General features: G+C 44.5%; 1 protein-coding gene across 8 annotated transcripts in view; it reads right to left on the bottom strand.

The window, feature by feature from the left end:
• Nucleotides 1–25930, bottom strand: part of PTPN3 (protein tyrosine phosphatase non-receptor type 3) — a 1297151-nt gene that overhangs the window by 92341 nt on the left and 1178880 nt on the right. For all 8 annotated transcript variants that reach the window (XM_044294788.1, XM_044294784.1, XM_044294789.1 and 5 more), the window contains 2 exons: nt 4775–4920; nt 2112–2247 (listed from right to left, as the gene is read on the bottom strand). In XM_044294788.1, coding sequence (XP_044150723.1) covers nt 2112–2247; nt 4775–4920 — 282 coding nt within the window. The remainder of the gene's footprint in view (nt 1–2111; nt 2248–4774; nt 4921–25930) is intronic.

Raw genomic sequence — 25930 nt, 5'->3', positions numbered from 1 at the left:
GGTCAAGAGAAGGTCTAGACGACCAAGACAATTTTCTGAGATAGCTGCTTGTAATATTGCTAGAAAAATTAGAGTTCCCTCTTGGTTGCAAAAGACCTTCAGGAAGATTTAGCAGACTCTGGAGTTGTGGTACATTGTTCAACTGTTCAGTGACACCTGCACAAATATGTCCTTTATGGAAGAGTCATCAGAAGAAAATGTTTCTTGCATCCTCGCCACAAAATTCAGCGTCAGAAGTTTGCAAAAGTACATCTAAACAAGCCTGATGTATTTTGGAAACAAGTCCTGTAGACCGATGGGGTTAAAATAGAACTCTTTGGCCACAATGAGAATAAATATGTTTGGACAAAAAAGGGCACAGAATTTCATGAAAAGAACACCTCTCCAACCATTAATCATGGGGGTGGATCAATCATGCTTTAGGGTTGTGTTGCAGACAATGGCACAGAGAACATTTCAAGGGTTGAGGGAAGAATGGATTCAATGAAATTCCAGCAAATACTGGAAACAAACATAACACTAACTGTAAAAAAGCTGAAGCTGATAGCTAAGATGGATGAATAAGATGGCTTCTACAAATTGATAATAATCCTTAATATACAATCCACAATAGACTTTTGCAAGGAAGAATGGATGAAAATCCCTCAAACAACAATTTAAAGCCTCTTGGCTGGCTACAAAATGTGTTTACAAGCTGTGATACTTGCCAAAGGGGGGGCTACTAACCGTGCAGTGTGCCCAAAGTTTTTCTTCTGGCCCTTTTCTTATTTTTTTTGAAAATATAAAAGATGACAATAAAAAATAGTCTTTGCTTAACCCGTTAACCCTCTTTTGTATGGAACAGCACCCAAACGCAATAATGGGAAACGGTGATCGTGCTGCCCCTGTCATTTACCCATCAGATGCCACGATCAACGTTGATGGTGGCACCTGCGGAGTTAGGCGGAGGGGTGCAGCTCCCTCTGTCTTCCGATCGGAGCCCCCGAAGTGAAATTGCGGGACTCCGATCAGTTGCCATGGCAGCTTGAATTCAGCTGAAACCTTCAATGCATGAAGCTTAGCTCAGCATGGACAGTGCAAAAATCCTATTCACCTTAATGAGAAGGGATCAAAATATCCCATGTACTAGCCCCCCAAGAGGGCTAATAATTATTTTTTTAAAAGATTAACAAAATGGGGAAAAAAACACCGCTATATTAAAAATTTTCACCCCCCCTTTCCCAATTTTACAGATAAAAATATATAAACAATAAAAAATAAACTAATTAGGTATTGCCATGTTTGTAAATGAACTATTAAAATAACAAAATTTCTGTATGGTGAATGCTGTATCGTAATTGTTTTATAAAACACACAATTCACCAATATTTAGTGATCAAGCCCTTCTACAGAAGCCCTCCCTTCTCTGAAGACCGAAGTATAAAATAGTTAGAGCTGTCAGAATATGTAATTTTATTTCTTTAAAGTTTTTTTTTTTTTTTTTAAGTTTGGTATCGCCACAATTACATTGAGCTGTAGAATAAGGGTGTCACGTCATTTTTAGCACACAGTGAACATCATGATGTCAAAACCTCTTTTTCAATTTTTCCACACAAATATTTTTTTTCCTGTTTGCCAATACAAGCCATGGTAAGTTAAATGGTGGCATTAAAAATGCATTTTGTCTCGCAAATAATAAGCCCTTATATAGCTATGTGACTGGAAAAAAAAGTTATGGCTACAGGAGCATGGGGAGTAAAAACACAAAATGCAAAAATGAAAATAAGGCCCAGTCTATAAGGGGATAATATTCAAAGGGTATGTGTCATCTTTAACTTTACACCTTTTGGAGAGCATTTAATATTCAAGCTGCTTAAGTGCACACAGTAACAGTAATTCTGACCAGAGGTTCCCAAACTTTTGCATGCCACTGTAGATATCAATCATAGTATTTCCTATAAAAACCTACAAGTAGTACACAACAGTCCTGCTATATTTAGGCTTTAACTGTAGCTTAGTAATGACATTGGAGGATCTCCAAAATGACCCCAATCAGGATAAATAAATTGGACAGTAAAAGTAACAAATAGAACATTAATTTCAGAATGCAAGTAGATGCTCATTATGCTTACTGATGTCTGAACCATCATAGGCCGCTGGTCTCGCATTTGCCTCACAATGTCCAAAGGATATAAAGGGTGATTTTGTTCAATCATACACATTGCTGTTTCCATGGTAATCAGGACACCAGTACGACCTATCCCGGCACTGCCAATAAAAGTTAATATTACAAATTAATAAAGCAAAATTAATAGCTGTATTTCAGTGACAGTGACATGACATATCTAGAATAAGGATCTTTTATACAATAATGTAAAAAAAATTGCTTTTAATCATTGAGCCTATCTGTTATGAGGGATTAGCTCTGTCTCTGGGGGGTTTCGGTCACAGATGTCTTGCTGAAAACCGTGTTGCAGTCCAAACCGTGCATTTATTTTGGCACACCAGCAATACCAGAACAAAAAACAATGAACAAACACCTGCCCGGCTGGGCTCTAACTAAACAAACAATCCCTGACTCACCTATACAGTGCTGTTCAGTTGCAGTGTCAGATCTGGCTTCCTCACACAGCCCACAGGCTGTAACACAGTCAGTCCAGGCAATTTCCCAGACTCAGGGTTTCTCAGCCACAGAATCGAGAAACCACACATCCAGAGCCTCACCTGGCCTCTGGTTGTAACCACACCCCAAACTGTCAGTCTGGGATGGGCTTTTAGTTTTCCACGCAGGTGCAATGCATGAGGTGAACGCATTGCACCCACACTGAATCTGGACCCATTCACTTCAGTGGGGCTGTGCAGATGAGTAGTGATTTTCACGCATCACTGTGTTGAGCGTGGTGACGTCAGCGCAGGTCCTGCTGAATAAAGATAGAAGATCCTTCTATCTTCATTCAGCAGTACCTGTGCTGATGTCACCACGCTCACCATGTGCCCACCACGCCATCAAAGGTCCTTGTGCAGGTCCTGAAAGAAGAAGAAAGAAGACGATGCCGGCTGCACAATCAAGTGGATAAGGTGAGTTAATTTTTTATTTTATTTTTAACCCCTCAATCGACATTTTAGTAAGCATTCTGAATTAAGAATGCTATTATTTTCCCTTATAACCATGTTATAAGGGAAAATAATAAAGTCTACAGAACACCTAACCCAAACCGGAAATTCAGTGAAAAAGTCCGGGTTCGGGTCTGGGTACCACATTCAGTTTTTTAGCACGCACGTGCAAAACGCGTTGCACTCGCACAATAAAAACTGAACAACGCAACGCAATCGCAGTCAAAACTGACTTAAATTGCGTGCGGACTCGTACGGGTTTCCCACAATGCACACGTGATGCATCTGAAGCAAATCCGGGACGCCCATGTGAAAGAGGCCTTACTCCCCAGTAATGATTGTGGCACCTGGTGCTGCCTCAGACCTGCTGATTGAAGGGGTGTTCAAGCCCGTAGGGGTGAACACTAGCATCAAACCCAGATGCTTGCGAGAGGGCATCCACCTGGCTTACAGTCTTCCCTTTATTATGCCAGACCCAAGACAACAGCGCTTGGTTTGTCACAAACATGAATTTATTATGGAGCAGATAAGACCTACAGGATTTCCTTGCCCATCTCATGACCAGGTAGTCTCTTTCGCGAGCGGGGATTATGCGTTTTAGCATCCGTGGCCTCTCTTTTCTCTTTCCACTTTTTGCATTCGGCCTTTGGAACTTCTCACCGAAGGTATTTTTATACGTTCAGCAGGCTCTCTTTTTAGACTCTCCGGATTCTGCACCGGCTCCTCATGTCCTTTCTTGAACTGCTGCAGATCTTGACTGAACTGTTCCCAGTCCTGGTCTGGTCCCGACCCTTTCTCATTTGTTTTGCGGGGCTCCTTCTGCAGAGCATGCTTGTCCTCATTCACTTTTTTATGTGGATCCGGTTCACTTGTTCCTTCTTTTCAGCGGTGATTTCCGCTTTGGCTACGATTTCAGAGACCTCTGCTTTTTTAGTGTCTCTTTCCACTTCGGTAGCCGCTCCTTCTGTCTTTGCAGCACCTGAGGACCTCCCGTCTTCCACCACATCGGCCTTAACTTCTTCAGCCTTTGTCTTCTTGGACCCGGCATCATATATAGACCCTTGTAATCGACAGGATCCGAAAACTGATTGTTTACCTCCTCGTACTTCTTCCCCAGCAGGCTGCTGGCTATTTGGAATGTCTTATAGGTGGAGGAATGTTTTTCAGGTCTGGGTGGCTATAACTGGCAATCATTGAACTAGCCATCATTAAACACTACATTTTAAATATAACAATACAGTGCTGCCACCTAGTGGCCTGTATTGGTATATTTTTCTAATAGACTGAAGCCTGCTTGAGGCTTCAGTCTATTAGCGCAATGTAACAGGTTCCCCAAACTCAGCTGGGAACGCTGTTACCGAAGCGGAAGCGCACAGTTTCCGCTTCTGGACTGCTCAGGTGCTCATGTTTGACTACAGCATCTGAAAGGGCAAATGTATGCGATCAGCCTTATTTAAAATAGCAGAAACCCGGCGGCATGTTTAGAGACTGGACTTCCTTAAGCGGTTAACTTTGTCTACATGATAAATGCCATTTACTTTAGTAAGACAACCACTTTAATAAAAGTTGACAAAATAACATGGACTAACTAAATTCTGATAAAAAAAATTTGATTATTAACATATAGATAGAAGCTGCCTTTTGAAATTTCAGTTCACATAACAAAAACTAATAAATTTACCTGCAGTGTACAAGGATGGGTTGCTTTTCCAGTCTTCTTCGTCTCACACAAGTTACAAATTCCAGGAAATCAGATGGTTCATCTGGCACTCCATGATCAGGCCAAGCAACATATTGCAAATGAGAAACTGGAAGCTCTTCTCCTGTCTTTAAATAATAGTTGCATCACTTAGTCTATCCAAATATTTATATTTGTATGTCGGCATGACATTGAAGTAAAGACAGTGACAACATAAACAATGTACTGCATATATTCTGATACTTAGCTACTCATTGACAGTAAATATGAATTCCCTGTTGTCAGTTGTATGAACAAGTTTGGGCACTGTTGGCCAAATTACATATTTAGTAACCCTGAGATGCTACAATGGTATATCAATAGGTTGTATAAGAAAAGAGTTATAAGAAGCATCTCCCTCCCACTCCAGCCTCACCATTCATCTCCTGCCCTGCTAGTCTACAAGACAAATGCAAATGGACACAGTGTTGTTGCCAGCGTGGAAGGGGGGTCAGTACCGATGGACAATGCTGCTGCCACTGAGGGGAGGGTGGTCAAGTGACAATACCACTACCAGTGGGGAGGGGTGATAAGGGGTGATCCCCCATTGGGGGAAGGGTGGTCAGAACGCAAGGACAAGGATGCTGCTAGTGGGGGAGGGATGGTCATGGGACAATACTGCTACCAGTAGGGTAAGGGTGGTAACAGGACAATACCACTACTAGTGGGGTAGGGGTGGTCAGGGAACAATACCATTATCAGTCGTGGAAAGGTGGTCAGGGGACAATGACAGTGCTGAATTGTGGTATAGGATGCTGCTGGAGCAGTCTTCTGTACTGCATTGTGCTCTATATTTGGCACTGTTGAGGAGATTTTTTTTTATACCTGCACGGTGATATCAGATGCTGTTGGCAAGATATTTTGTGCTGCATGGTGGTATCAGATGTTGCTTCAGAGGTATTCTGAGCTTTATCATGGTATGTGGTGTGATAACGTGTAACGTGTGTTCCTCACCATGTGATTAGGCATTTTTGTATTTCACTTTTATTTCCTTTCTTGTATTGATGATTTACATAGGAGAATGACTAATTAAAGCTAAATTTGCTGAAGAATGCTTTGCACATAACATTTTTATGCAATATCATACAATATGTGGTCTGGTAGGGTCTGTGCACAAAGGCTGCTTTGTATTCTCATTCCCTCCCTGCTCACCTACTCAGAAATTGAAATACAAAGTACCAAAAGGGTACCAATAAAAGCTACTGTATACCGGTAGTTTATTAATCAAAGAAGCAAGACTTCATACAGCTAGAAAAATTTAACATTACGAGTCTTAGAATACAGTGATACAAAAGGCAAATCATTTTTAAGAAAAAAAAAGTGATTTTATGATGCAAACATTTGTAAACCATAGTGACTTTGTTGAGAAAATTCTATCAATTTCAATCTTTTTTTACTCCATATGCTGAACCCATAAAAAAAACTCATTGACAATATTGCTATTAGGCTACATGCACACAAACGATGTTTGTTTCCTTGTCCATTCCGTTTTTTTTGAGGATAGGATGCTGACCCATTCATTTCAATGGGTCTGCAAAAAATGCAGACAGCACATCGTGTGCTGTCCGCATCAGTATGTCCGTTCCGTAGCCCCACAAAAATACAACATGTCCAATTCTTGTCAGTTTTAGGCATTGTTACAATGGATCTGCAAAAAAAAAAAAAAAACGGATGGCTAACGGATGAGAAGGCTGCAATATCTTTGACTTTAGGAGTAGTGTTGATTGCGAATTTTCGTAATGCAAATTTTTATTTCAATTGCTGATTTCCGCAATCAAGAAAATGATGACTGGAGATAACAAATTCTTAAATTTGAGAATATATGGAGAATATTCGCCCAAATATTCGCAAAATATCACAAATTCAAATATTGCCCCTGCTGCTCATCACTTCCTGAGACCAAATATGGTAATAGCTCTCATACAACTGCTTTGACAGAACACTAAAAAAGTTATTGGTGTTGGAACATGGTGATACAAAAAAATATATGTTTTTTTAGAAACAAAGTACATTTTTAACATGCAAAAGTAGTAAAAGGTAACAAATGACAAATTTGGTATTATAATAACAGTATCAACCCATGAAATAAAATTAATAATTATTACAACACAATGAACCCCATAAAACAGAATGGCATCAATAAAAACTACATACAGTACTGTCACACAAAAACCAAACACACAGATGCAGACGCTTCTAATGCTGGGTGAGAGAAATATCTTGGCAAAAGACAACATTTCCCATTTTTTTTTATACAAAGTTGGCATTTGACCAAGATATTTATCTCACCCAGCATGGGTATATGTAAAATGACACCCCAAAACACATTCCCCAACTTCTCCTGAGTATTGTGATACCACATGTGTGACACTTTTTTGCAGCCAAGGTGGGCAAAGGGGCACACATTCCAAAGAGCACCTTTCGGATATCACAGGCCATTTTTTTTTACACATTTTGATTGCAAACTATTTTTCACGCATATGGGCCCCTAAAATGCCAGGGCAGTATAACTACCCCACAAGTGACCCCATTTTGGAAAGAAGACACCCCATTCAGATGTCCGTATGCGTTTTGCGGATCCGATCCATGTATCCGTGGATCCGTAAAAATCATACGGACGTCTGAATGGAGCCTTACAGGGGGGTGATCAATGACAGGGGGGTTATCAATGACAGGGGGGGATCAGGGAGTCTATATGGGGTGATCACCCCCCTGTCATTGATCACCCCCCTGTAAGGCTCCATTCAGACGTCCGTATGTGTTTTGCGGATCCGATCCATGCATCCGCGGATCCGTAAAAATCATACGGAAGTCTGAATGGAGCCTTACAGGGGGGTGATCAATGACAGGGGGGTGATCAGGGAGTCTATATTGGGTGATCATCCCCTTGTCATTGATCACCCCCCTGCAAGGCTCCATTCAGACGTCCGTATGTGTTTTGCGGATCCGATCCATGTATCCGTGGATCCGTAAAAATAATACAGACGTCTGAATGGAGCCTTACAGGGGGATTATCAATGACAGGGGGGATCAGGGAGTCTATATGGGTGATCACCCCCCTGAAAATGATCGCCCCCCTATAAGGCTCCATTCAGACGTCCGTATGTGTTTTGCGGATCCGATCCATGTATCTGTGGATCCGTAAAAATCATACGGACGTCTGAATGGAGCCTTACAGGGGGGAGATCAATGACAGGGGGGTGATCAGGGAGTCAATATGGGTGATCACCCCCCTGTCATTGATAACCCCCCTGTAAGGCTACATTCAGATGTCCGTATGTGTTTTGCGGATCCGATCCATGTATCCGTGGATCCGTAAAAATCATACGGACGTCTGAATGGAGCCTTACAGGGGGGTGATCAATGACAGGGGGTGATCAATGACAGGGGAGGATCAGGGAGTCTATATGGGTGATCATTCCCCTGAAATTGATCACCCCCCTGTAAGGCTCCATTCAGACGTCCGTATGTGTTTTGCGGATCCGATCCATGTATCCGTGGATCCGTAAAAATCATACGGACGTCTGAATGGAGACGTACAGGGGGGTGATCAATGACAGGGGGGTGATCAATGACAGGGGGGTGATCAGGGAGTCTATATGGGTGATCACCCCCCTGTCATTGATCACCCCCCTGTAAGGCTCCATTCAGACGTCCGTATGTGTTTTGCGGATCTGATCCATGTATCCGTGGATCCGTAAAAATCATACGGATGTCTGAATGGAGCCTTACAGGGGGGTGATCAATGACAGGGGGGTGATCAGGGAGTTTATATGGAGTGATCACCCCCTTGTCATTGATCACCCCCCTGTAAGGCTCTATTTAGACGTCCATATGTGTTTTGCGGATCTGATCCATGTATCCGTGGATCTGTAAAAATCATACAGACGTCAGAATGGAGCCTTACAGGGGGGTGATCAATGACTGGGGGGTGATCAATGACAGGGGGGGGATCAGGGAGTCTATATGGGTGATCATTCCCCTTAAATTGATCACCCCCCTGTAAGGCTCCATTCAGACGTCCGTATGTGTTTTGCGGATACGATCCATGTATCCGTGGATCCGTAAAAATCATACGGACGTCTGAATGGAGCCGTACAGGGGGGTGATCAATGAGAGGGGGGTTTTCAATGACAGGGGGGTGATCAGGGAGTCTATATGGGTGATCACCCCCCTGTCATTGATCACCCCCCTGTAAGGCTCCATTCAGACGTCCGTATGTGTTTTGCGGATCCGATCCATGTATCCGTGGATCTGTAAAAATCATACAGACGTCTGAATGGATCCTTACAGGGGGGTGATCAATGACAGGGGGGTGATCAATGACAGGGGGGGGTGATCAGGGAGTCTATATGGAGTGATCACCCCTTTGTCATTGATTACCCCCCTATTAGGCTCCATTCAGATGTCCGTATGTGTTTTGCGGATCCGATCCATGTATCCGTGGATCTGTAAAAATCATACAGACGTCTGAATGGATCCTTACAGGGGGGTGATCAATGACAGGGGGGTGATCAATGACAGGGGGGTGATCAGGGAGTCTATATGGGTGATTACCCCCCTGAAATTGATCACCCCCCTGTAAGGCTCCATTCAGACGTCCATATGTGTTTTGCGGATCCGATCCATGTATCCGTGGATCCGTAAAAATCATACGGACGTCTGAATGGAGCCTTACAGGGGGGTGATCAATGACAGGGGGGTGATCAATGACAGGGGGGTGATCAGGAAGTCTATATGGGTGATCACCCCCCTGAAATTGATCACCCCCTGTAAGGCTCCATTCAGACGTCCGTATGTGTTTTGCTGATCCAATCCATGTATCCGTGGATCCGTAAAAATCATACAGACATCTGAATAGAGCCTTACAGGGGGGTGATCAATGACAGGGGGGTGATCAGGGAGTCTATATGGGTGATCACTCCCCTGTAAGGCTCCATTCAGACGTCCGTATGTGTTTTGCTGATCCGATCCATGTATCCGTGGATCCGTAAAAATCATACAGACATCTGAATGGAGCCTTACAGGGGGTGATCAATGACAGGCGGGTGATCAGGGAGTCTATATGGGGTGATCATGGGTGATCAGGGGTTCAAAAGGGATTAATAAGTGACGGGGGGGTGTAGTGTAGTGTAGTGTAGTGGTGTTTGGTGGTACTTTACTGAGCTAGCTGTGTCCTCTGGTGGTCGATCCAAGCAAAAGGGACCACCAGAGGACCAGGTAGCAGGTATATTAGACACTGTTATCAAAACAGTGTCTAATATACCTGTTAGGGGTTAAAAAAATTGCATCTCCAACCTGCCAGCGAACGATCGCGCTGGCAGGCTGGAGATCCACTCGCTTACCTTCCGTTCCTGTGAACGCACGCGCCTGTGTGCGCGCGTTCACATGAAATCTCGCCTCTCACGAGATGACGCACGGATGCGTCCAGGAGGAATGAATCGACCGCCTCCCGGACGCATCCGTGCGTTCAGCGGTCGGGAGGCGGTTAATTAGCGCGCTTTAAATTCTTAATACTTATATCTTAATGTTTGTCTTTAAATTGCAGCCAAAAGAAAAGAAAGCACCAAAGCCCGAATCATTAAAGAGAGACGACGATCGACCACAAAACAGCATCAGGAACAGTTTACACCGATAGCTGGAGTTCTAACAACGGCGCGGCCGGTTCTGCAGAGTGGTGAGCCAACTAGAGTAATAAATGATATTACAGCTTTATGTGACATAACACCAATACCCAATACGCAAGATGTAATACCTTGTAAAAAGCGCATCACATTTGATACGCTAGACACATGCAGCAACGTACAACAGATAAGCGAACCCCAACAGCGATACGCGCCTCTTGTCCTATTATTGCCGGGGTGGAGAGACGTACGACGCATTGCGGGATATCGCGAAATGTAATGACAAAATGGCACGCGTGGCGTTGCATTTAAAATGTTACGTTAAAGACTCTACGTCTACGTTTAACAGCCCCAACAAAAATACTGAGGGACAAATACACGCTACGCATGACAAATGCATGCGACTGATTACGCATCTTGACGCTCTTGAAAAAGAGCTGCTAGGCAGAGACTGACTAGTGATGACTGGTGGAGGTGGATGACCTTTTAAAAGCGCAAAAACAACTGTAAGTGCTAGGGTTAGAAAGTTAAAACAGGCTATAAAAATCTACACGTTTTTTAGTTAAACGTTCTAAAATAGCTAGAGAAAAAAGGTGTCGCCGGCGTAACAATGCGCTGCCGGCGCGTCCGAACAAAATAGCTAGCAAAAAAAGACAGGAATGTCGTAACAAGACTGGTGCGTCGGCTCATCTGAATGCTGAACAAACACACCAGCAATCGCAGACCGCGCAAGCGGGGCACAGTCGTCCAAACAGCTCGCACACTAACAGGCCTTCAAATACACAATCAAAGCCTATTCAGTCAGGCGACCCACAAAATAATGACATGTCCTATAATATGGCTATTACAGACAAACCCCCTGAACCACAAAACGTTAGATCCGTTTATCTAGAACGTGTATATCATCAACAGCGTGACTTAGCGAATTTTAATAGTACCATGTACACGGAACATTTCAGATTCGCTAACCTCGAAGCCATTTGCTCATTTGTTGATGCTCTTGATGCAATACACGCTTCTATACAGACATTGTTAGATAGGGTTTTACGGGACGCCGATCCGGGTGATTTCATACAATTGCGTTTAGACGGTGGCGAAACGTTTGATTTGATTTTTTCTAATAGGTATTCTAGAGATGGATTTAGAGCCAAAACATTTTTGGACAATATCGCTAACACTTTACAGAGTAACGCGGAGTGCATAGCCGGTAATACACTTAAACTAGTTGTCATCATTGTCAGGTGTCGCCGTGGTGGGGCCCGAAGACGTTTGGGCGGTGTCGCGTATAGTCAGATTATTGATCGTAAAAAAACAACATTTATACGATTTTAATAATTATGATAATAACGTCTGTCTGGCCGCTAGTGTTTACGCTATTTTGGAGGGTGCTGCTTTGAGCGACGTTGCATTGTTAGAGAAAGCTCGACAATTGCATAGAAACTTACAAATACCTGAGGGATATTTGGTGTCTTTTACTGACGTTGCTGAATTTGAAAAAAAATTTTAACATCACAATTAAAATTTTGTACCACAATAGGGGGCAGTGGCGTTATTATTAGAGTTGAGCGAACACCTGGATGTTCGGGTTCGAGAAGTTCGGCCGAACATCCCGGAAATGTTCGGGTTCGGGATCCGAACCCGATCCGAACTTCGTCCCGAACCCGAACCCCATTGAAGTCAATGGGGACCCGAACTTTTCGGCACTAAAAAGGCTGTAAAACAGCCCAGGAAAGAGCTAGAGGGCTGCAAAAGGCAGCAACATGTAGGTAAATCCCCTGCAAACAAATGTGGATAGGGAAATGAATTAAAATAAAAATTAAATAAATAAAAATTAACCAAAATCAATTGGAGAGAGGTTCCATAGCAGAGAATCTGGCTTCCCGTCACCCACCACTGGAACAGTCCATTCTCAGATATTTAGGCCCCGGCACCCAGGCAGAGGAGAGAGGTCCCGTAACAGAGAATCTGTCTTCATGTCAGCAGAGAATTAGTCTGCATGTCATAGCAGAGAATGAGGCTTCACGTCAGCCACCACTGCAACAGTCCATTGGCATATATTTAGGCCCAGCACCCAGGCAGAGGAGAGAGGTCCCGTAACAGAGAATCTGTCTTCATGTCAGCAGAGAATTAGTCTGCATGTCATAGCAGAGAATGAGGCTTCACGTCAGCCACCACTGCAACAGTCCATTGGCATATATTTAGGCCCAGCACACACAGGCAGAGGAGAGAGGTCCCGTAACAGAGAATCTGGCTTCATGTCAGCAGAGAATCAGTCTGCATGTCATAGCAGAGAATGAGGCTTCACGTCAGCCACCACTGCAACAGTCCATTGGCATATATTTAGGCCCAGCACCCAGGCAGAGGAGGGAGGTCCCGTAACAGAGAATCTGTCTTCATGTCAGCAGAGAATTAGTCTGCATGTCATAGCAGAGAATGAGGCTTCACGTCAGCCACCACTGCAACAGTCCATTGTCATATATTTAGGCCCAGCACTAGTGTTGAGCGGCATGTCCCATATTCGAATTCGCGAAATTTTGTGAATATTCGAAAGAATATTCGTAAAATATTCGCGATTATTCAAATTCGTTATTATTTCGCATATGCGATAATTCGAATTATCGCATAATACATATGCTATGCAAAATTCACATGTGCGCTAATGAAATCGCCTTACGAAGATTCGCAACTCAATTCAATCACTAATGTATGAATGCAATGCCCTTTGCCTCTGTTCTGGGACAAGTGTAGATATTCGCATGTGCGCTAATAAAATCGCCTTACGAAGATTCGCACCTCAATCACTTTCTAGGGAATGTGAGACTTTTGGGAATCAATCGAGATACAGTGGGGGGTGATGACAGTAGTTGACAGAGTACAGATCAATGTAATCTGTAAGGTGGAAAGTAAAATAAAAAATACGAATATTCGTAAATCGAATTTTACGAAGTTCTACGTATTCGCGAATATGGTGCTATACTATATGAATGCACAGGCCTTTGCCTCTCTGTTCTGGGGACAAGTGTAGATATTTGCATTTGCGTTAATAAAATCGCCTTACGAAGATTCGCAGCTCAATTCAATCACTAATGTATGAATGCAAAGCCCTTTGCCTCTGTTCTGGGACAAGTGTAGATATTCGCATGTGCGCTAATAAAATCGCCTTACGAAGATTCGCAACTCAATTCACTAATGTATGAATGCAAAGCCCTTTGCCTCTGTTCTGGGACGTGCCGATATTCGCATGTGCGCTAATAAAATCGCCTTACGAAGATTCGCGCCTCAATCACTTTCTAGGCAATGTGAGTAAGATCTGAGCTGTTGGACCTTTGGGAAACAATCAATTATATGTGTACTGTAATTTTGTGGGGGGGGGGGGGGAAACAAAAAACGAATATTCGTTTTTACGAATATATAGCACTATATTCGAAATATTCGCGAAATCGCGAAGTTGCGATATTCGCGAAAAAAATTTGCTTTTCGAATATTCGCGCTCAACACTACCCAGCACCCAGGCAGAGGAGAGAGGTCCCGTAACAGAGAATCTGGCTTCATGTCAGCAGAGAATCAGTCTTCATATCATAGCAGAGAATCAGGCTTCACGTCACCCACCACTGTAAGAGTCAATTTTCATAAATTTAGGCCCAGAACCCAGGCAGAGGAGAAAGGTCCCGTAACAGACAATCTGGCTTCATGTCAGCAGAGAATCAGTCTTCATATCATAGCAGAGAATCAGGCTTCACGTCACCCACCACTGCAACAGTCAATTGTCATAAATTTAGGCCCAGCACCCAGGCAGAGGAGAGAGCTCCCGTAACAGAGGATCTGGCTTCATGTCAGCAGAGAATCAGTCTGCATGTCATAGCAGAGAATGAGGCTTCACGTCACCCACCACTGCAACAGTCCATTGGCATATATTTAGGCCTAGCACACAGGCAGAGCAGAGAGGTCCCGTAACAGACAATCTGGCTTCATGTCAGCAGAGAATCAGTCTGCATGTCATAGCAGAGAATGAGGCTTCACGTCACCCACCACTGCAACAGTCCATTGGCATATATTTAGGCCTAGCACACAGGCAGAGCAGAGAGGTCCCGTAACAGACAATCTGGCTTCATGTCAGCAGAGAATCAGTCTGCATGTCATAGCAGAGAATGAGGCTTCACGTCACCCACCACTGCAACAGTCCATTGGCATATATTTAGGCCTAGCACACAGGCAGAGCAGAGAGGTCCCGTAACAGACAATCTGGCTTCATGTCAGCAGAGAATCAGTCTGCATGTCATAGCAGAGAATGAGGCTTCACGTCACCCACCACTGCAACAGTCCATTGGCATATATTTAGGCCTAGCACACAGGCAGAGCAGAGAGGTCCCGTAACAGACAATCTGGCTTCATGTCAGCAGAGAATCAGTCTGCATGTCATAGCAGAGAATGAGGCTTCACGTCACCCACCACTGCAACAGTCCATTGGCATATATTTAGGCCTAGCACACAGGCAGAGCAGAGAGGTCCCGTAACAGACAATCTGGCTTCATGACAGCAGAGAATCAGTCTGCATGTCATAGCAGAGAATGAGGCTTCACGTCAGCCACCACTGCAACAGTCCATTGGCATATATTTAGGCCTAGCACACAGGCAGAGCAGAGAGGTCCCGTAACAGACAATCTGGCTTCATGACAGCAGAGAATCAGTCTGCATGTCATAGCAGAGAATCAGGCTTCACGTCAGCCACCACTGCAACAGTCCATTGTCATAAATTTAGGCCCAGCACCCAGGCAGAGGAGAGAGGTCCCGTAACAGAGAATCTGGCTTCATGTCAGCAGAGAATCAGTCTTCATATCATAGCAGAGAATCAGGCTTCACGTCACCCACCACTGCAACAGTCAATTGTCATAAATTTAGGCCCAGCACCCAGGCAGAGGAGAGAGCTCCCGTAACAGAGGATCTGGCTTCATGTCAGCAGAGAATCAGTCTGCATGTCATAGCAGAGAATGAGGCTTCACGTCACCCACCACTGCAACAGTCCATTGGCATATATTTAGGCCTAGCACACAGGCAGAGGAGAGGTTCATTCAACTTTGGGTAGCCTCGCAATATAATGGTAAAATGAAAATAAAAATAGGATTGAATGAGGAAGTGCCCTGGAGTCCAATAATATATGGTTATGGGGAGGTAGTTAATGTCTAATCTGGACAAGGGACGGACAGGTCCTGTGGGATCCATGCCTGGTTCATTTTTATGAACGTCAGCTTGTCCACATTGGCTGTAGACAGGCGGCTGCGTTTGTCTGTAATGACGCCCCCTGCCGTGCTGAATACACGTTCAGACAAAACGCTGGCTGCCGGGCAGGCCAGCACCTCCAAGGCATAAAAGGCTAGCTCTGGCCACGTGGACAATTTAGAGACCCAGAAGTTGAATGGGGCCGAACCATCAGTCAGTACGTGGAGGGGTGTGCACACGTACTGTTCCACCATGTTAGTGAAATGTTGCCTCCTGCTAACACGTTGCGTATCAGGTGGTGGTGCAGTTAGCTGTGGCGTGTTGACAAAAGTTTTCCACATCTCTGCCATGCTAACCCTGCCCTCAGAGGAGCTGGCCGTGACACAGCTGCCTTGGCGACCTCTTGCTCCTCCTCTGCCTTGGCCTTGGGCTTCCACTTGTTCCCCTGTGACATTTGGGAATGCTCTCAGTAGCGTGTCTACCAACGTGCGCTTGTACTCGCGCATCTTCCTATCACGCTCCAGTGCAGGAAGTAAGGTGGGCACATTGTCTTTGTAGCGTGGATCCAGCAGGGTGGCAACCCAGTAGTCCGCACAGGTTAAAATGTGGGCAACTCTGCTGTCGTTGCGCAGGCACTGCAGCATGTAGTCGCTCATGTGTGCCAGGCTGCCCAGGGATAAGGACAAGCTGTCCTCTGTGGGAGGCGTATCGTCATCGTCCTGCCTTTCCCCCCAGCCACGCACCAGTGATGGACCCGAGCTGCGTTGGGTGCCACCCCGCTGTGACCATGCTTCATCCTCATCCTCCTCCACCTCCTCCTCATCCTCGTCCTCCTCGTCCTCCAGTAGTGGGCCCTGGCTGGCCACATTTGTACCTGGCCTCTGCTGTTGCCAAAAACCTCCCTCTGAGTCACTTCGAAGAGACTGGCCTGAAAGTGCTAAAAATGACCCCTCTTCCTCCTCCTCCTCCTCCTCCTCCTGGGCCACCTCCTCTTCCATCATCGCCCTAAGTGTTTTCTCAAGGAGACATAGAAGTGGTATTGTAACGCTGATAACGGTGTCATCGCCACTGGCCATGTTGGTGGAGTACTCGAAACAGCGCAACAGGGCACACAGGTCTCGCATGGAGGCCCAGTCATTGGTGGTGAAGTGGTGCTGTTCTGTAGTGCGACTGACCCGTGCGTGCTGCAGCTGAAACTCCACTATGGCCTGCTGCTGCTCGCACAGTCTGTCCAGCATGTGCAAGGTGGAGTTCCACCTGGTGGGCACGTCGCATATGAGGCGGTGAGCGGGAAGGCCGAAGTTACGCTGTAGCGCAGACAGGCGAGCAGCAGCAGGATGTGAACGCCGGAAGCGCGAACAGACGGCCCGCACTTTATGCAGCAGCTCTGACATGTCGGGGTAGTTGTGAATGAACTTCTGCACCACCAAATTCAGCACATGCGCCAAGCAAGGGATGTGCGTCAAATTGGCTAGTCCCAGAGCTGCAACGAGATTTCGCCCATTATCACACACCACCAGGCCGGGCTTGAGGCTCACCGGCAGCAACCACTCGTCGGTCTGTTGTTCTATACCCCGCCACAACTCCTGTGCGGTGTGGGGCCTGTCCCCCAAACATATGAGTTTCAGAATGGCCTGCTGACGTTTACCCCGGGCTGTGCTGAAGTTGGTGGTGAAGGTGTGTGGCTGACTGGATGAGCAGGTGGAAGAAGAGGAGGAGGAAGCCGAGAAGGAGGAGGTGGCAACAGGAGGCAAAGAATGTTGCCCTGCGATCCTTGGCGGCGGAAGGACGTGCGCCAAACAGCTCTCCGCCTGGGGCCCAGCTGCCACTACATTTACCCAGTGTGCAGTTAGGGAGATATAGCGTCCCTGGCCGTGCTTACTGGTCCACGTATCTGTGGTTAGGTGGACCTTGCTACAGATGGCGTTGCGCAGTGCACACTTGATTTTATCGGATACTTGGTTGTGCAGGGAAGGCACGGCTCTCTTGGAGAAGTAGTGCCGGCTGGGAACAACATACTGTGGGACAGCAAGCGACATGAGCTGTTTGAAGCTGTCTGTGTCCACCAGCCTAAATGACAGCATTTCATAGGCCAGTAGTTTAGAAATGCTGGCATTCAGGGCCAGGGATCGAGGGTGGCTAGGTGGGAATTTACGCTTTCTATCAAATGTTTGTGAGATGGAGAGCTGAACGCTGGCGTGTGACATGGTTGAGACGCTTGGTGACGGAGGTGGTGGTGGTGGTGTTGGTGGTACATCCCCTGTTTGCTGGGCGGCAGGTGCCAACGTTCCTCCAGAGGCGGAGGAAGAGGCCGAGGCGGCAGCAGCAGAATAGGCCGAGGCGGCAGCAGCAGAAGAGGTAGCAGGGGGAGCCTGAGTGACTTCCTTGGTTTTAAGGTGTTTACTCCACTGCAGTTCATGCTTTGCATGCAGGTGCCTGGTCATGCAGGTTGTGCTCAGGTTCAGAACGTTAATGCCTCGCTTCAGGCTCTGATGGCACAGCGTGCAAACCACTCGGGTCTTGTCGTCAGCACATTGTTTGAAGAAGTGCCATGCCAGGGAACTCCTTGAAGCTGCCTTTGGGGTGCTCGGTCCCAGATGGCGGCGGTCAGTAGCAGGCGGAGTCTCTTGGCGGCGGGTGTTCTGCTTTTGCCCACTGCTCCCTCTTTTGCTACGCTGTTGGCTCGGTCTCACCACTGCCTCTTCCTCCGAACTGTGAAAGTCAGTGGCACGACCTTCATTCCATGTGGGGTCTAGGACCTCATCGTCCCCTGCATCGTCTTCCACCCAGTCTTGATCCCTGACCTCCTGTTCAGTCTGCACACTGCAGAAAGACGCAGCAGTTGGCACCTGTGTTTCGTCATCATCAGAGACATGCTGAGGTGGTATTCCCATGTCCTCATCATCAGGAAACATAAGTGGTTGTGCGTCAGTGCATTCTATGTCTTTCACCGCTGGGGAAGGGCTAGGTGGATGCCCTTGGGAAACCCTGCCAGCGGAGTCTTCAAACAGCATAAGAGACTGCTGCATAACTTGAGGCTGAGACAGTTTCCCTGGTATGCATGGGGGTGATGTGACAGACTGATGGGGTTGGTTTTCAGGCGCCATCTGTGCGCTTTCTGCAGAAGACTGGGTGGGAGATAATGTGAACGTGCTGGATCCACTGTCGGCCACCCAATTGACTAATGCCTGTACCTGCTCAGGCCTTACCATCCTTAGAACGGCATTGGGCCCCACCATATATCGCTGTAAATTCTGGCGGCTACTGGGACCTGAGGTAGTTGGTACACTAGGACGTGTGGATGTGGCAGAACGGCCACGTCCTCTCCCAGCACCAGAGGGTCCACTAACACCACCACGACCATGTCCACGTCCGCGTCCCTTACTAGATGTTTTTCTCATTGTTATGGTTCACCACAACAACAAATATATTATTTGGCCCAATGTATTGTATTCAAATTCAGCGGGATATAAATTTGAGGCCTAGTATTTAGGCGCTGGGTGACCGGTATGGATTTAGTGACAGAATTAGACTTGGAAATGCACAGAAGCGTGTGTGTGTGAAGTTATTCTGAATGACCCAATGTGCACCTTGAATATTATATACCCTTTTAGGGATAGATTTCAAATAGCTCTGATATAGCAGAAACCACTAAATTATGAAATTGCTAAATTGGGAATTGTACTTCAACCCAGAACAAAAAATGTGCTTTGACGGACACTAAATATCTTGCCCAGCAACAACAGTACAACGGTGGGTAACGAGAGATTTAGAGGGAATTAAATTTGAGGCCTAGTATTTAGGCGCTGGGTCACCGGTATGGATTTAGTGACAGAATTAGACTTGGAAATACACAGTAGCGGGTGTGTGTGAAGTTATTCTGAATGACCCTATGTGCACCTTCAATATTATATACCCTTTTAGGGATAGATTTCAAATAGCTCTGATATAGCAGAAACCACTAAATTATGAAATTGCTAAATTGGGAATTGTACTTCAACCCAGAACAAAAAATGTGCTTTGACGGACACTAAATATCTTGCCCAGCAACAACAGTACAGCGGTGGGTAACGAGAGATTTAGAGGGAATTAAATTTGAGGCCTAGTATTTAGGCGCTGGGTCACCGGTATGGATTTAGTGACAGAATTAGACTTGGAAATGCACAGAAGCGTGTGTGTGAAGTTATTCTGAATGACCCAATGTGCACCTTCAATATTATATACCCTTTTTGGGATAGATTTCAAATAGCTCTGATATAGCAGGAACCACTAAATTATGAAATTGCTAAATTGGGAATTGTACTTCAACCCAGAACAAAAAATGTGCTTTGACGGGCACTAAATAACTTTCCCAGCTACAACAGGACAACGGTAACGAGAGATTTAGAGGGATTTAAATTTGAGGCCTAGTATTTAGGCGCTGGGTGACAGGTATGGGTTTAGTGACAGAATTAGACTTGGAAATACACAGTAGCGGGTGTGTGTGAAGTTATTCTGAATGACCCTATGTGCACCTTCAATATTATATACCCTTTTAGGGATAGATTTCAAATAGCTCTGATATAGCAGAAACCACTAAATTATGAAATTGCTAAATTGGGAATTGTACTTCAACCCAGAACAAAAAATGTGCTTTGACGGACACTAAATATCTTGCCCAGCAACAACAGTACAGCGGTGGGTAACGAGAGATTTAGAGGGAATTAAATTTGAGGCCTAGTATTTAGGCGCTGGGTCACCGGTATGGATTTAGTGACAGAATTAGACTTGGAAATGCACAGAAGCGTGTGTGTGAAGTTATTCTGAATGACCCAATGTGCACCTTCAATATTATATACCCTTTTTGGGATAGATTTCAAATAGCTCTGATATAGCAGGAACCACTAAATTATGAAATTGCTAAATTGGGAATTGTACTTCAACCCAGAACAAAAAATGTGCTTTGACGGGCACTAAATAACTTTCCCAGCTACAACAGGACAACGGTAACGAGAGATTTAGAGGGATTTAAATTTGAGGCCTAGTATTTAGGCGCTGGGTGACAGGTATGGGTTTAGTGACAGAATTAGACTTGGAAATACACAGTAGCGGGTGTGTGTGAAGTTATTCTGAATGACCCTATGTGCACCTTCAATATTATATACCCTTTTAGGGATAGATTTCAAATAGCTCTGATATAGCAGAAACCACTAAATTATGAAATTGCTAAATTGGGAATTGTACTTCAACCCAGAACAAAAAATGTGCTTTGACGGACACTAAATATCTTGCCCAGCAACAACAGTACACCGGTGGGTAACGAGAGATTTAGAGGGAATTAAATTTGAGGCCTAGTATTTAGGCGCTGGGTCACCGGTATGGATTTAGTGACAGAATTAGACTTGGAAATACACAGTAGCGGGTGTGTGTGAAGTTATTCTGAATGACCCTATGTGCACCTTCAATATTATATACCCTTTTTGGGATAGATTTCAAATAGCTCTGATATAGCAGGAACCACTAAATTATGAAATTGCTAAATTGGGAATTGTACTTCAACCCAGAACAAAAAATGTGCTTTGACGGGCACTAAATAACTTTCCCAGCTACAACAGGACAACGGTAACGAGAGATTTAGAGGGATTTAAATTTGAGGCCTAGTATTTAGGCGCTGGGTGACAGGTATGGGTTTAGTGACAGAATTAGACTTGGAAATACACAGTAGCGGGTGTGTGTGAAGTTATTCTGAATGACCCTATGTGCACCTTCAATATTATATACCCTTTTAGGGATAGATTTCAAATAGCTCTGATATAGCAGAAACCACTAAATTATGAAATTGCTAAATTGGGAATTGTACTTCAACCCAGAACAAAAAATGTGCTTTGACGGACACTAAATATCTTGCCCAGCAACAACAGTACACCGGTGGGTAACGAGAGATTTAGAGGGAATTAAATTTGAGGCCTAGTATTTAGGCGCTGGGTCACCGGTATGGATTTAGTGACAGAATTAGACTTGGAAATACACAGTAGCGGGTGTGTGTGAAGTTATTCTGAATGACCCTATGTGCACCTTCAATATTATATACCCTTTTTGGGATAGATTTCAAATAGCTCTGATATAGCAGGAACCACTAAATTATGAAATTGCTAAATTGGGAATTGTACTTCAACCCAGAACAAAAAATGTGCTTTGACGGGCACTAAATAACTTTCCCAGCTACAACAGGACAACGGTAACGAGAGATTTAGAGGGATTTAAATTTGAGGCCTAGTATTTAGGCGCTGGGTGACAGGTATGGGTTTAGTGACAGAATTAGACTTGGAAATACACAGTAGCGGGTGTGTGTGAAGTTATTCTGAATGACCCTATGTGCACCTTCAATATTATATACCCTTTTTGGGATAGATTTCAAATAGCTCTGATATAGCAGAAACCACTAAATTATGAAATTGCTAAATTGGGAATTGTACTTCAACCCAGAACAAAAAATGTGCTTTGACGGACACTAAATATCTTGCCCAGCAACAACAGTACAGCGGTGGGTAACGAGAGATTTAGAGGGAATTAAATTTGAGGCCTAGTATTTAGGCGCTGGGTCACCGGTATGGATTTAGTGACAGAATTAGACTTGGAAATACACAGTAGCGGGTGTGTGTGAAGTTACTCTGAATGACCCTATGTGCACCTTCAATATTATATACCCTTTTTGGGATAGATTTCAAAGAGCTCTGATATAGCAGGAACCACTAAATTATGAAATTGCTAAATTGGGAATTGTATTTCAACCCAGAACAAGAAATGTGCTTGAACGGACACTAAATAACTCGCCCAGCTACAGCACTAGGGACAGATTTAGCTGGATATAAATTTGAGGCCTAGTATTTAGGCGCTGGGTGACAGGTATGGGTTTAGTGACAGAATTAGACTTGGAAATACACAGTAGCGGGTGTGTGTGAAGTTATTCTGAATGACCCTATGTGCACCTTCAATATTATATACCCTTTTAGGGATAGATTTCAAATAGCTCTGATATAGCAGAAACCACTAAATTATGAAATTGCTAAATTGGGAATTGTACTTCAACCCAGAACAAAAAATGTGCTTTGACGGACACTAAATATCTTGCCCAGCAACAACAGTACAGCGGTGGGTAACGAGAGATTTAGAGGGAATTAAATTTGAGGCCTAGTATTTAGGCGCTGGGTCACCGGTATGGATTTAGTGACAGAATTAGACTTGGAAATACACAGTAGCGGGTGTGTGTGAAGTTATTCTGAATGACCCTATGTGCACCTTCAATATTATATACCCTTTTTGGGATAGATTTCAAATAGCTCTGATATAGCAGGAACCACTAAATTATGAAATTGCTAAATTGGGAATTGTACTTCAACCCAGAACAAAAAATGTGCTTTGACGGGCACTAAATAACTTTCCCAGCTACAACAGGACAACGGTAACGAGAGATTTAGAGGGATTTAAATTTGAGGCCTAGTATTTAGGCGCTGGGTGACAGGTATGGGTTTAGTGACAGAATTAGACTTGGAAATACACAGTAGCGGGTGTGTGTGAAGTTATTCTGAATGACCCTATGTGCACCTTCAATATTATATACCCTTTTTGGGATAGATTTCAAATAGCTCTGATATAGCAGAAACCACTAAATTATGAAATTGCTAAATTGGGAATTGTACTTCAACCCAGAACAAAAAATGTGCTTTGACGGACACTAAATATCTTGCCCAGCAACAACAGTACAGCGGTGGGTAACGAGAGATTTAGAGGGAATTAAATTTGAGGCCTAGTATTTAGGCGCTGGGTCACCGGTATGGATTTAGTGACAGAATTAGACTTGGAAATACACAGTAGCGGGTGTGTGTGAAGTTACTCTGAATGACCCTATGTGCACCTTCAATATTATATACCCTTTTTGGGATAGATTTCAAAGAGCTCTGATATAGCAGGAACCACTAAATTATGAAATTGCTAAATTGGGAATTGTATTTCAACCCAGAACAAGAAATGTGCTTGAACGGACACTAAATAACTCGCCCAGCTACAGCACTAGGGACAGATTTAGCTGGATATAAATTTGAGGCCTAGTATTTAGGCGCTGGGTGACCGGTATGGATTTAGTGACAGAATTAGACTGGGATATGGCCAAAAAATGAACAGACTATTGCTGGTTAAATGCACTTGGTGTGACAGCTTCACCCTGATGTAGGCTTTAGCCAAAAAACAACCACACCATTGAGGGTTAAATGCACTTGGTGACAGGCGCAGCTTGCCCCTGATTTTGTATATGGCCAAAAAATGAACAGACTATTGCTGGTTAAATGCACTTGGTGTGACAGCTTCACCCTGATGTAGGCTTTAGCCAAAAAACAACCACACCATTGAGGGTTAAATGCACTTGGTGACAGGCGCAGCTTGCCCCTGATTTTGTATATGGCCAAAAAATGAACAGACTATTGCTGGTTAAATGCACTTGGTGTGACAGCTTCACCCTGATGTAGGCTTTAGCCAAAAAACAACCACACCATTGAGGGTTAAATGCACTTGGTGACAGGCGCAGCTTGCCCCTGATTTTGTATATGGCCAAAAAATGAACAGACTATTGCTGGTTAAATGCACTTGGTGTCACAGCTTCACCCTGATGTAGGCTTTAGCCAAAAAACAACCACACCATTGAGGGTTAAATGCACTTGGTCGCAGCTTGTGCTGGCGCACCACAAGACACAAAATGGCCGCCGATCACCCCAGAAAAATGAGACTGACAAACGGTCTGTGCAGCCTAAAAACAGTGAGCAATTGAGGATCAGCAGCTCAATGATCCACAGCTGCAGATCGATCAGTTAATCAAGTCCTTTGGAGGAGTTAATCTGCCTAATCTCGCCCTACTGTCGCAGCCGCAACCTCTCCCTACGCTAATCAGAGCAGAGTGACGGGCGGCGCTATGTGACTCCAGCTTAAATAGAGGCTGGGTCACATGGTGCTCTGGCCAATCACAGCCATGCCAATAGTAGGCATGGCTGTGATGGCCTCTTGGGGCAAGTAGTATGACGCTTGTTGATTGGCTGCTTTGCAGCCTTTCAAAAAGCGCCAAGAAAGCGTCACAAAAGCGCGAAGAAAGCGACGAACACCGAACCCGAACCCGGACTTTTACGAAAATGTCCGGGTTCGGGTCCGTGTCACGGACACCCCAAAATTCGGTACGAACCCGAACTATACAGTTCGGGTTCGCTCATCCCTAGTTATTATCACACAGCCCACACAGCTAAAGAAAAGACCGTCTATATATTGCACCATGAAAAGCATTATTATGGCATAAAAAATCTAAAAGCCTTTATCGGTTTCGATTATTTTTGCGACGTTTGTTGCACTGTATACAAACATAAACATCGACACGGTTGTATGCAGTTTTGTAAAGTGTGCCAGAGTCCAAATTGTGTTGAACAGTCTAATAATACACGTTGCCCGATATGTAGGACGTATTGCCGTTCAGAGGATTGTTTTGAACATATAGAAACCTGGCACTTAGTGATAAAGCTCTTTGTAAGAAAAAAACTTTTTGCGGATTTTGTTACAAATATATAGACTGTGGCGATGAGCACAAATGTAACGGTTTAAAATGCACCCTCTGCAGCGGGCAGGTTGACAAATTTGACGACCATGTTTGTTACATGCAGCCATACAACCCCCAAAAAATGACTGACAAGTATATCTTTTACGATTTTGAATGCATGCAAGAAACAGGCTTGCATATACCCAATTTCATTTACACAACCACACTATAAGGCCCAAACTTTTTTGCCGACGGTAAGTTTTCGGGTTACACGTTTATAGCTCACAATGCAGGACGCTACGACTCTGATTTTGTTTTACAGGAGTTGATTAATGAAAAATTTTAAATTGATATTATAAATCAAGGTGGTCGGTTAATGTGCGTTACCCTGAAGGACTTAAAAATTAGATTTATAGACTCGCTGAATTTCATGCCTATGAAGCTCAGCAAGATGCCCAAGGCTATGGGTTTTTCAGGCGCCAAGGGTCACTTCCCGCATTTTTTCAACAAGGCAGAAAATCAAAACTACAAAGGCGGCCTCCTGGCCGCTAGGTGTTACAGTGTCGAATACATGATGCCTGGTGAGAAAAAATAATTCACAGATTGGTACGAGAAAAATGACACCTTTAATTTTCAGGAAGAGTTAAAAGCTTACTGTAAGCAGGATGTTGAGGTTTTGAGAAGGGCTTGTGAGTGTTACAGGGACAC

The sequence above is a fragment of the Bufo gargarizans genome, chromosome 5, assembly GCF_014858855.1.
Source record: "Bufo gargarizans isolate SCDJY-AF-19 chromosome 5, ASM1485885v1, whole genome shotgun sequence".
NCBI classification, from domain to species: Eukaryota; Metazoa; Chordata; class Amphibia; order Anura; family Bufonidae; genus Bufo; species Bufo gargarizans.
Note: the sequence above shows the minus strand (reverse complement) of the source record. Positions and strands in the feature narration are given on the sequence as shown.